The following is a 12509-nucleotide window of genomic DNA, read 5'->3' on the forward strand; positions in this document are numbered from 1 at the left end:
ATTTTTAATCATAAATGCAGTCTTAGTGAGCATAAGAGACTTCTATCAAAAATACTTTTTGATCAATAGCTGCTTTTATATTAAAGACGAAGGGGGTCCTTTAGAACGTGATCATAATTCTTTGGGATAGTTTTGCATTAAATAGTATGATTTAAACCATATCCTGGGAATCACTGGTTTATGCGGTTAAGGAGATTTCCTTTGATACCGACCAAAGCTTATAACATTTAACTGTAGGTGCGTTCCAAATCGCGTACTCATGCACTGTTCTATGAGGTTTTGTAGTATAAATAGTGCACTTTAAACACCCGGATGACGCACTTAAACAACCAATGAATGTTGGACACTTAATGCACTCAACTGTCGCAGCTTTAATTACATAGAGAAGGGGGAGGGGCTATCAGACTCCAATTTTGAATGACAAAATAACCTTATATAATTCATACACTACATGGTTGAGTACATCATGTATGAGTGCATAGTGTATAGTTTGTCATTTGGGACAATGCTTGTGTGTGTGCACTTGTAAGTCACTTTGGATAAAAGCGTCTGCTAAATGCATAAATTCAATTTTTAATTTAATTTAAATTTAATCAGTGTTTTAATGGTGACATGACTGTATTTTGTAGTATTGCTGGAAATCCTCCGATGCGCAGTAAGAGCGTGGCCAACCTCATGCAGAAGGACCCAGAGGACGACAGGATGGTTTTACCTCCAGCGGACTACGATTCGCCCGTCAGAAGAAACTCCACCAAGAGTCTGATGCAGACATACACCCCCACATACGAACCCCCGGTCAGTCTTCTTCATAATCCTCCTCTTCTACCATTATAAACATCCTGAGTGCTGCTTTCACTGTCCTCCCATCACACTGAGCTCTTAGAGTCTGTTGAGATTATGGTTAATCTGTGTTTGATTTATGATTGTCACCTCATAGGCAATAAAATGGGCTCCAAAAGCCCATTTACATATATTGAACTGTATCATAGAGGTGTGAATAGCCTTTCAGAACACTGTAGAACATGCTTAGCAACACCTGGACATCGCAGTGGTAAGTTTTCTGTTGACAAGCATCACTGTCAGGAAAAGTTAAAGTCTATTTCAGCCCTAAATGCTGTTAGGCTGTGTTTATTGAATTCAGCTTAGTTTAGGAACAGTAGAAGCTCATGTGCGTCAGTGTCAGAGAGTCTAGGCTGTGTCATGACGTGTATACAGTTGCAGTCCTCATGTCTGAGTGGATCAGAGGATCAGGATCCCTTTAAAGAGGATTGACGGTGGAACAATGCTAAATCCAAACTGCTCTCTCAGAAGAGTGTCAGCTCTGTGACAGCAAAGAATAAACAAAAAGCTACCCTTTCAAGCCCAGCACACCTCACTGTTTATTTTAGCGTGAACAAGCTAATTATTACTATGAATTGTAATAGGAATGGGAGATAAAACAGTACAAGTAATGTAATTTACATATTTCACTTGAAATTCAGCACCCAAGTGTATATACAGTATTACACAAGAATGTAGTAACATCTACATGGTTATGTAATATATGCATACATCAATAATTAAAGTAGTAAATAAATTATTAAATGAAATAGACATTGATCTGATTTCTAGCTTAATAGCTGCAAACCCAAAAATAAGATTATTTGCAACAAATCAATGACACATCTGGCATATTCGCAAAACCAGCTTCACATTATGAAACACTTGAAGTGTTGATGCTTAAAAACTCAAAACATCATGATATATACACACCTGCATAACTGTGATGTGTGACCACACATCAGTTGAGCTCAATATTAAAGGTGCTGCATGTAATATTTTTGACTACTAAAGCATGAAAATTCAGTAATTAAGGAAACATGTAAAGTTCATATACTTGTTTCTCCGAAGAACAAAGCTACATCCTGTTATTCTGCTTTGAAATGTGTGTTCCGTGTCGGAATGTCTGTTTTTGTTTTGGTCTGTGTGATTCCACTCACTGCCAATTTACCCAATAGTATTTCGACACCCTGGTTGCATCAATCTGGCAACCCGCGTGAGATTAATTTATATGCTTATGTAAAATTTTCAGATCTGATTTGAGTTTTAGGTGCGCTAGAATTCTTGTAGCTAGACCATATGCAGCTACTAAGGATGTGTAACGATACACTCAAGTCACGATTCGATTCACGATTTTAATTTCATGATTTGATTCACTTAAAAAAAATTTTACCAAATGAGATTTAAGACAAATTATAAATAAAATGTGTCCTTTTGTTATTGCTTGGACAAAATGCTGCACGTTTCTTTGTGAAATCTAAATATAACACTATAATAATATACTAATGTAGCACTTGCATAATTTTGCTCTTTTTTTTCGTTTTGATTGCTTCTATTGTCCTCATTTGTAAGTCGCTTTGGATAAAAGCACCTGCTAAATAACAAAATTTAATGTAAATGTAAATAACAAAACTAAATTGAGATTTTAAAACAAGCCTCAAATCAAATAAATAACACAAATAAAATAAATCTCTTCATATAAACAAAATAAGGCTTTGTCTGTGCTCTTTCCATTTAAAATGAGGGACAACCACTGCATTTTAATCATGATCCAGACAAAGATGCTTTATACATGCAACATGAGCAGTTTTTAATCTAAATTAGATTGTATAATTTTGAAATTTTAAGCAAAAGCAGAATGGTTTGATACATAAATAGTATCTGCATGAAACAGAAACAGCAGACAAGCTGAACGAGACGTAGATTCACTCTCTGCCAGCAGGTGGCGCTTAAAGCGTTTCCATGGTTACCGCTGTAAACAAAACAGCACTGCACTTATGAACAGCAGTGATGCAGTGTTTCCTTGGTTACTGCTGTAAACAAAACAGCACTGCACTTATGAACTTATGTTAATCGTTACATCCCTAGCAACAACCTGACAGGATATGATATATTTACATCAAAATACTGCATTTAGTAAAGAACAATGTTAAAAGAACCAATGTTTTTCCACAAAATCCTTATTCTATATTATTCTAAAAAATACTTTATAATTGTTAATTAATTGCGTTGATTAGCCATAGAAAATCAGCTTTGCTGTTTTTTGTTTCAGAAATGTTGGCAGTCCTTTGTTTTCATACTATTCATACTATTTTACTATGGTGAATGAGCAGAGACTTAACGACCCATTGAAAGTTCAGTGAGTGACAGCCACTGCGGATGAAATGCGACAATCAGACGTCACTAGTCGTGTTTCCATCCAAAGTTGCGAATTTAACTTGTGCACAAAATTTTAATATTGCATAAAACTTTTGCGAAAAAGCACCGTTTCCTTTCAACGATTCAAAGAGAACAAAATCGTCACTTTCTGGTAGAACTGGCACAAGGCTATATATAACAATGAAACGTAAGAGAAACCCCTGAATATAATGAAACATAATAAATGCGGTCATTGTTTCCGGAGGTGGATCCTGCTGTTTGGAAACACCGTCGTGTAATGGTTCTGGGAGGCAATTATACAGAAATACGCTGATGGACAGACTTTGCTCTGACATTTTTTTTTTTAAATAACCATAACATTTCAGATGTACGAGATTGGTCCACTGGTTAGGTTTTTCCATCCCATAGCGCAGTCGCATTACTTTTTTGATGCGCATGGAGGAATTTACTCTGCAAATGCGTTTCCATCTCCATTTATTCGCATTAACCCTTTTTCGCACAAGTCAAAAAACACCAAGCAAAAAAAAATGTTTTCATCACTCATTTCTGATGTGATACTTCAAAATGTGTATAAAAACAGAGTGATGGAAACATAGCTCATGTCTGAGATGTTAATAAGGAGGCATTAGATTGAATGGTATTTCTAACATGACTATATATCCAAAAACGTCACAGCCCGTTTTATTTGCATGCATGCAAACACATGTGGCAGAACTGTGGGCAGTGACTCATGCATACCAATGCATGTAAATGAAAGGATTTTGCTTATTCCCAAAAGATCCTGCACTGTTGGGCCGGCAGCGATTTCACAGAGCAGCATGTTATATAAGTCAGGCAACACAACACCAGAACTGCATAACGTCATGATCCATGTCTATTGTACTATACTCATGCTAATTTTAGTGTTAGGGCTAATCTGATGAGACACATGATCTCATGCCAGGTGCTCCTTTTAAGTTGATGAAGTCTAATGACTCTGAAAGAGCCACCTGCACATGTAGCACTATTTGTTTGGAGGGAGCCCTGATTTGTGATATTTGTGGGCTGTGGGTGTCAATGGCCAGGCTGTGAAACTGGACACTCCTCTCTCTAGACACGGTGAAATATTAATCACTCACCAAATCCTCCGCTGAGCCCCTGCCTCCCGTCACACATGCACATCCGGGCCACGGCTCGACCTTTCCGATGGAATTCCACACTACTTCAACCTGGAACCTTCTCTAAAGCGTTTGCGAATCCACTCATTCCTGCTCACCTTTTGATATTGTGCGCACAATAGAAGTACAGGAGCCAGATCTGTAGGTGTGAAGCCCTGTTGTTCGGCACCTGTGCTCCCTGCCGAGGGTTGGCTCATCGCTGTGGCGAATGAGGGACTCGTGCCATGCAATTACTCAAGCGAAGCTCGTCTCTCCGCCCTGGAAAGCCGGGGTAAATGTGGACACTCTTGTAAAAGCTCCCTGTATTAGAATACATCAAGCAGGAAAGGAATTTGTCTTTTTCAAGAGAAACAGAGGCTGTGTTTTTCCACAAACAGTGGAAAAGAGTGTTCATGGGTGAAGACAATGGGTGAAAAATGCTCCCTACCTGGTTTCGGTTTGCTTGAGAGGGAGAAAGAAAACGTCAGAATCTGATACAAGACTGACAATAGAAGTGAATCTCAAAAGAATGCAAATGGTGACACTGTAAGCATCAAAGAGCCCGTGTGGACACTGACCTCAGAAAACATCCGAATTGCTCTGTGTTAAACATGATGGGTGTCATTAACATCAAGGTTGAGAAAATTGGCTTTCAGACAAGATAGATAAGACATATGGCCATGTTGATGTCACGGACAAGATCTTGCTGGTGTCTGGAGTGAATATGCACAGCTGGATTATGATGCCAGATGCCCACTTACTGAATTTCCTGTGTACATTTACTGTGGTACACAGTCACCATCTAGTGGAGAAACCGGCTCAGCACTCATATCATGATTTGGGTTTTATTCTGATTAATCATGCAACCCTGGACTGAAATCAGCATATCATAAAGACTTGTGGGTGGACTGTTTTGACACGAGACTGTAAACAACTACCCAGAAACAGCAGTGTGTTTTTAACATCTGCTTTTACATTTGCATCGTGTTATTTTGAGTATTATTTTGCTTATTAATATGACCTCTTATGCATGTGTTTTGCATATGCATATGACAGTGGCTGAGATTCTTTGCATGCAAAATCCTTGACAGAATATATGAAAGACTCCCTGTTTGTGGCAGACACTTCCAGTGTTGTGCCCTCATACCCGATGGCCATAATCAGATCACGTCTGCTTTTATACCAGTCCCAACAGTCACGTGTCTTTAACGTAAGGTTAACTCGACTCGTGTTTCCAGCAGGACTAGATTCCAGACCATCCGTGTCTTCCTGTTAGACATCAAACCTGTGTGACTGCTGGATGTAGGAATGTGCATGGAAAACAGACATGGAACAAGAAGCAATGAATCATGATTACTTCTTGATTTGAACATGTATTGGACTTGCTGAATTAAACATGCACCATATTGACCTCAAGTGGTAATTTACTATTTGAAATTGTTGTACTCTTTCACACTACTTGTTTTATAGTATAATATACAATATGCAGTAAACTGTGCAGTACTGGTAGCATGTCTGTTTCTCAGCTCTTTAATGATTTATTTTGGGCACTGACCAAACCACTGAATAGTGCTGTGGTATCTGCTCTGTAGATTTGTGACGTGTTCTGCTCTGTTTCCTGTAGGTGCCTCAGTCGAACGGACTGCCAAAGCATCCCATCTTTGGGTGAGTATCAATGGGTCGTTTCATAAGGTGTGTTTGGCGTAAAGTGGCCTTGTGCAGAGCGATCAGTCTTTGACGCGATACTTTGATGTCACACACCAATCGGTCTGCACAAGGCCACTTTTAGTAGAATGCAGTTTTATGCGCCTAAAATTCCCCCCTCATCTTAGTTTCTTATTTAGAGTATCATTTCATTTACAAAAAATCACATTTACATATTAAAATAAAATATGAAAATGAACTATATCTATAATGTATATAATAAAATATATTTCATGCATTTCTTATGCAACCCAATAAATGCTCTCTTGTGGGTCATTTCTCAGCCAAATTTGATGTGCAATAAATATGCGATGGCGATTAATCGCCACATCATGTTAAAATCTATTGACAGCCCTTATTTTAACAAATAAAAGCACTCAGAACATGTATATATCTATCTATCTGGTCTGAAATACTGAGTGTGAGCAGTCTCTGTATACGAGCAGCTGGAGTAACAGTGTGTTGTCTGTAGGGGAGGGAATCCATTCGCTACAGTCAAACTTCGGCCCACAGTCACCAATGACAGATCAGCGCCCATCATCTGATCAACACCACAGAGACCCGCCGCCGAGGATGCTGGGATTACTCACAGGACTTATGCACACGGACACCACATACTGTTCAAGCACTATTGACGTCAGTCCCCTTTAAACCTCCACCTATCTCTAGGTGTATATACACACATATAAAAAGTGTGCATTTATAGAGGGAGTCATTATATATATGCATTTAGTTAGAAGTCAGGTGTTTAACTTTTAAAGTGTCGTTCTGTAAATACATGAGAAGATTGTGAAGTTGTTGTTTTTTTTAATCATTGTGAAGATATTTTTAAGTAACATGTACACTAGATGGGAACCTGCGTTAGCAGAGAAGTCCCGATGATAGTGATGTGAACCGAAATGCTGGTGAAAAAAATGACACTTTCTGTAAATGCTGTCTGAACTGGTCACTAGTCCTTAACACACTTGACCTGGTAACTAGTGGAACGAGCTGAGTGTGACGTTCATAGATTGGAAAGCAGAGCAATGTTTTCCAGAGTTAGCAGGCTAACTCACTCAGCTGAACCCAGTTTGACCCGGAGACTTCATGTGTGCAGGCATCGACACTTTCAGCTAATTGTGTCTTTAAGATCATCAGTGCTTTTAGAACAAGGGAGCTTTGCTTTTATCAGCCTGGTTTTAACACTGAACAATGATCCATTGTCTGTCAGTGGATAGTGATGTATTTATCTTCTGCTTGGGGGAAACTATTCATTTGGCTTTGATTGTATCAATGCACTTTTCTGTTGACGTTGGCCTGAGATCTTGTAGATCACTGCTGTATGACAATAAAAGATTTTGTTTCTACATGTGTCAAATTATATAGGTTGGAAAATTTTGGTCTCTAATTAATGTTATATATCAGTTTTAAAAATTGCAGACATAGAAATTGCAGAACAGAGTTTATTTGAAATAGAAGTCTTCCCAAACGTTATGAATATTAACTGTTGCTTAAGATCAAGTGAAAAAAATACAAATGATTCATGGATAAGGTCAGAGATGAGGAAGTTCAAGATAAGTTTCACTGATGTTGTTCTATGCATTTTGTACATTTCTAGGACGTCTGATATAATCAACAAACACAAAAAGCAACACTAGTAGAATTTATTTACAATCTCTCTTAATGTAGAAAAACTCATAGCGTGTATATTATGAGTACATCATGAATTAAATCACACCAGACGCGTCCGAGATTGTCGGTCGCTGGAAGAAACAAAGCATTGTCCTCGGGTGACATTTCACATTGTCTAGATGCCAGCTTCCCTTGTTTATTGCAGGTTTCAGTTCAACCTGGATATGGCTGAGGTCCAGCGAGTGAAACGTAACTGCATATTTACCCTAGGAGACACTTTCAGAAAACGATGAAAACATGGCCCCCAAAATAACAGACTCTATCCAGAAAGAATGTTGTCTAAAACTGATTCAGGAATCAAAGATATACAAATAACTGTGTTTTTAAATCAAAATGAATACAGAAAATGCTTTTTGATCTTGACTCAAGATGTGACTGATCAGGGAGCATATTATAGTCAACAGAAACAAAATGAACGACAGAAATGCTTACTTCTAGACACGAGAGCAAACGTTCTGTGATGGAATTCAAATCAACACACACACACACACACACACACACACACACACAGTTACTCTGCTTTTGTTCAGAGTGGTGTGGGGTTTTACCCTCAGTGAGTCCCGGCTCGTTTAGTTTATGCTTTCTCTGCCGTCATAAAGGCACTAGTGATTAGATGACTGCATTAAGATTTTATATAAAGAACAAAAACAATCAGCAAATAGTGCTTGCGAGGCCTGTAAAAACAAAAAACATGGACAGCCCGTCACATGCACATCTTGTATTAATCAAAGAGTTTGTGGCTGGTTACTACTGTGATCTGTCATTCAAGCGACGTTTGGCATTATTCGTGTGCAGTGATTACAAATAAATGATGCTGATGCTTAAAACTGAGTTAAAAAAACGACAACAAAGACGACAGGGTTTGGTCCCTCTAGCCGAATGTGGCTCCACAGTTTGGACATCTCCTCTGACGCAGGGCCAGGCAGAAGAGAATTCCCAGAGGAAAGAAGAATATGGCACACATGATTCCCAGACAGGTGAAATCTTCCTCCAGCACGCCGACCCTGGACAGAGAACAGCAGCTCGCTCAGATCACTCAAACATCATTACACTTCAAACAACTGCTTTCTCTAGAAATATATTGCAAGCTCTAATCTATTCCTGTGATGCAAAGCTGTATTTTCAGCATCATTACACCAGTCTTCAGTGTCACGTGATCCTTCAGAAATCATTCTGATGTTTATATATAATATTACTGTATTTGTCTTTAAATGCATCCTTGGGGAACATAAGAGACTTATTTTAAAAACGTTTAAAAATCTAAATTCTTCCAAATGCGTTTGATTTCAAAGTTGGAAGGGAACAACAATCAGTGTTTGTTTTGTGCTCATGCTCACTGAACTGGACTGATCTGGGGTGTGTGCCGAAGTTCAGAGTGAAATCAGAGGCTCTCATGATCTCTCGAGTCACATGAGCAAACAGGAAATGATTCTGGATTAAAATGTAAAATGAGTCCACACCACATTCGCGGTTTAAAACTCACATGCTCTTACAGTACGGTTTTAATATAAAACACGAACACCTCAAAGAATCAAATTCTACAAATCACATGAACAAGGGTGGGGGGGGGGGGCATCTAGTCATCACATGACATACAGTAAGTTGCATGACACAGCAGTAAATTAGCAGTCACAAGGGAACAGGATGATGACAGGGCGGATACAGAAACCACTGCATCTGGGTTATTTCTGTTCTTTCCTTCAGGGAGTAACTTCACATCAAGTGTATAGAGAGAGGGGTGACTGTTCGCCTCACCTGCAGGCCGGACACCCCCCCACCACCACCACGGAGGGCTGCACGATGGTGTAGGTGTTGGTGTAGGCTGGCTGGCTGGTGGCCGGGGCCGGGGCCGCTGGGAAACCTGAGGTGGCTGCTGGGAAACCTGCGGGACAGAGTTCACATCCATTAAACCCTCCACATCACACACTTCAGCACCTCAGACGCTGCGACCCCGGTGATGAGCAGAAGTGATGTTTTATGAGCTGCATTTTATAAAGGAAACATGAGGCTAATCGCATTTAATGAACATTGATACTATAACCCATTTCCATTTAATTGTAAACCACAGGCTAAAGTATTCTGAAGGACATAAGCCCCTCAGGAACTGTCAGCGGTTAGTTAATAACTAACCGTCCCAACCAAACTGTGTGTGTACAGTACGTGACTGCTTACAGTGTATTTATGGCTTCTATGGTCTATTATAAAACTACATATAAACAATAGTGGCAGCTTTGGTACACTCCATGGTACTTAATGATTACCTTACTCATATTAACATGGTATACAACAACATCCCATTCAGAATCAAAAACAAAAAGATTCCTGCGAGGTATTTTACATGACGAGAATGTGACCAGAGGCCTGTTGCATAAGCTGCTTAGACTAGTTTTACAAGTTAGTCACCTGCTTTTATTTCCTTTTATTAAGACTGGTCATATGTCAGTTGTATAAAGCGTAGACTGATTAGTTATTTGATCAGACTAGCCATTATTACAGTCCGCTTACTGAACCAGCTCTTAATAGTGAATCACAAACCAGAACGATAACTGAATAAACCTAATTTACGCGCTGTGATTTGTTAATCTGTTAAATTATTAAGTTAGTAATGTCTGATAATTGATATTTAATTATTAGTGCTGTTTGTTTGTTTTTGACACTCGAATATATGTTGTATTATATAAAAACTTTTTCAGTAAATGTGTTACCATATTTTTGTTTTTAAGTATTTTTTATTTAATGAATAGCCACAGACAGTGGTTGGCTGTTGTTGTTTTTTAAATAATATACAGTTAACGATTATTGGATTGCTATGCAAACACACCCATTGAAATAAGTGAATATATATATATATATATATACCGACATTGGTCAAATTAGTAAACATTACGTTTTTGTCTTTTAGTTTTTTTATGGCATGGCATGGCAAAGTTAGTTCAGGTTTTAAAGGTCAACTTCATGAAGTGACTGCTTTCGCCAAATGTTTCTTCCTCAAAAGTTAGAAAAGAATAATTACAGGAAGCTGAATCTGAACCAGTATCGTTATGAAATCATATCACTGATACTAATAACACACACACACGTTATAGACTCGAGCAGTGAGTGTGTTTTCGCTATGAACAGGCGGTGTTTCTCTTGCCTTGGTAGGGCGGCGGGGCCGGAGCCTGGAAGCCCGCCGCGGGGACCGAGCCGTAGTCGTAGGCGGCTGGGACTGTGTTGTAGGCTGGAGGTCTGTCCTGGAGAAGAGGTTTAGTATCCATATCCGGTCTGAGGCGTGCTGTGCACTTCAGCAAATTAACAAGAAATCTCCCCGAGCTCCTTTAACGTGGACGATCACTGAACTAACAAACACAAACCAAAACAAAGATCAAACCGAAAGTTCCTCCACTCTCCCCACGCGACGTCAGCCCGCTCTGTGCGAGGGACAGGAATGGTTATTAAGACGGCCAACGGTCCTAAAGATGAGCCATAGCGAACTTTTCTTTATTTCTCTCGCTTATGAGAGAAATCTGGACGACTTTTCGACTGAAACTCCTTATCAAACTCGAGCGACGGTTTTTCCTGCTCGCCGCACTGTCACAAGACTCGAGTCACGTGATGAAGTGGCACGCGGCGGGGTGGGCGACATCTTAAAGCTACACACACGCATAAAAACACGCACACTGTTTCTGTCTCAACTAAATGAAGTCATTACCAGTGGTGTGAAGAAACAGTACCTGAAGATCATATACTTGAGTAAATGTACAGATACCTTACAGTGAAAATCACAAGTGACCAGTTTCAAAACATTGAATGGACTGAATTAAAGACTGAATTAATTGTGAATGCAGAAAGAATGCAAAATTTCAGTTTTAGATTGGACATTTAAGGAAGTAGAGCAATGAAAACTTCATGAGGAAAACAGAACAAAAAATAGGAAATCCTATCACACTGTAGGACCACTATAGACCCTCATGACTTTAAAGGTCAGTAAGTCAGAAAAATCCGATAATTTTTCCTTTTTATGACATGGCAAGTTAGTTCAGGTTTTAAAATATCATCTTCCCCCAAAACATCTAATGATTATGATGTTTGTTTATATATATTATTTATATAATAATGTTATATATGATTTAAATATTGGATGCTGATTGTGAGTGTTGTTTGCCATTAGCTGTAATTAGAATCTATAAAAATACTTTTTGCTCTCTGTTAATTTGCACTTGAGTGGCAAACTGTACCACAGTAGTTTCGATTTCAAGCCATATGCATGCTGTAGGCTTTGCATCAGCTGAGTACAAATTTTCAGTTCTCATTCTGTAGGATCAGTCTGCTGCATTTGACAGTTAAAGGGATAGTTCACCCAAAAATGTGCATTTTGTAATTTATTACTCACCCTCATGTCGTTCCAAACCTGTAAGACCTTCGTTCATCTTTGGAACACAATTTAAAGGCCATGTTGCAGGTTAATCACCACTTTCGATTAATGGGTACATAAATCACTCAAGATATGTATATCATTTTTAAAATGTCTCAAAAATTGTCTTAAAGACCAGTTTTTTACGTTTTTGGTATTAACGTTTTTTTTACGCAACTCGGTGATGACGTCACGTTGGGGAGAAGTGGAGGAAAGGTAGCCTCAGCCTAGTATGATGCCGCGTTCCAGGCAACCCGTAACCCGTGTTTTTCCAACTTTAAACCCATGAAAGTGCACTGGAACGGCAGTCAAACCCGTGACTTCCCACCCGGGAACTCGTACTAGATCGATGTACTCCGAGTTCCGAGTTCTGACGTCACACAGCATACGAAACAATGATGGCAGCG

The 12509-nt window shown here is 39.1% G+C and overlaps 2 protein-coding genes across 2 annotated transcripts in view; one reads left to right on the forward strand and one right to left on the reverse strand.

The window, feature by feature from the left end:
• LOC132148849 (brain-specific angiogenesis inhibitor 1-associated protein 2-like protein 1) overlaps nucleotides 1-7384 on the forward strand; it is a 63052-nt gene extending 55668 nt beyond the window's left edge. The window contains exons 12-14 of the mRNA XM_059557591.1: nucleotides 630-795; nucleotides 5959-5999; nucleotides 6511-7384. Coding sequence (XP_059413574.1) covers nucleotides 630-795; nucleotides 5959-5999; nucleotides 6511-6583 — 280 coding nt within the window. The 3' untranslated portion in view covers nucleotides 6584-7384. The remainder of the gene's footprint in view (nucleotides 1-629; nucleotides 796-5958; nucleotides 6000-6510) is intronic.
• A 645-nt stretch (nucleotides 7385-8029) lies between these two features.
• Nucleotides 8030-11311, reverse strand: LOC132148846 (membrane protein BRI3-like). Its single transcript, XM_059557589.1, has 3 exons — nucleotides 10846-11311; nucleotides 9465-9591; nucleotides 8030-8713 (listed from the first exon to the last, which is right to left on the reverse strand). Exons 1-3 carry the CDS (start codon nucleotides 10964-10966, stop codon nucleotides 8581-8583), a joined length of 381 nt encoding a protein of 126 aa, XP_059413572.1. The 5' UTR covers nucleotides 10967-11311; the 3' UTR covers nucleotides 8030-8580.
• Nucleotides 11312-12509: the final 1198 nt, after the last annotated feature.

The sequence above is a fragment of the Carassius carassius genome, chromosome 9 (assembly GCF_963082965.1).
Source record: "Carassius carassius chromosome 9, fCarCar2.1, whole genome shotgun sequence".
Lineage (NCBI taxonomy): Eukaryota > Metazoa > Chordata > Actinopteri > Cypriniformes > Cyprinidae > Carassius > Carassius carassius.

Coding starts and splice junctions, on each gene's coding strand:
- LOC132148846 (XM_059557589.1), bottom strand. CDS start 10,966: ATGGATACTAAACCTCTTCTCCAGGACAGACCTCCAGCCTACAACACA. Junction 9,592..10,845: donor GGCCCCGCCGCCCTACCAAG/GCAAGAGAAACA, acceptor TCTGTCCCGCAG/GTTTCCCAGCAGCCACCTCA. Junction 8,714..9,464: donor GGGGGGTGTCCGGCCTGCAG/GTGAGGCGAACA, acceptor TTCTCTGTCCAG/GGTCGGCGTGCTGGAGGAAG.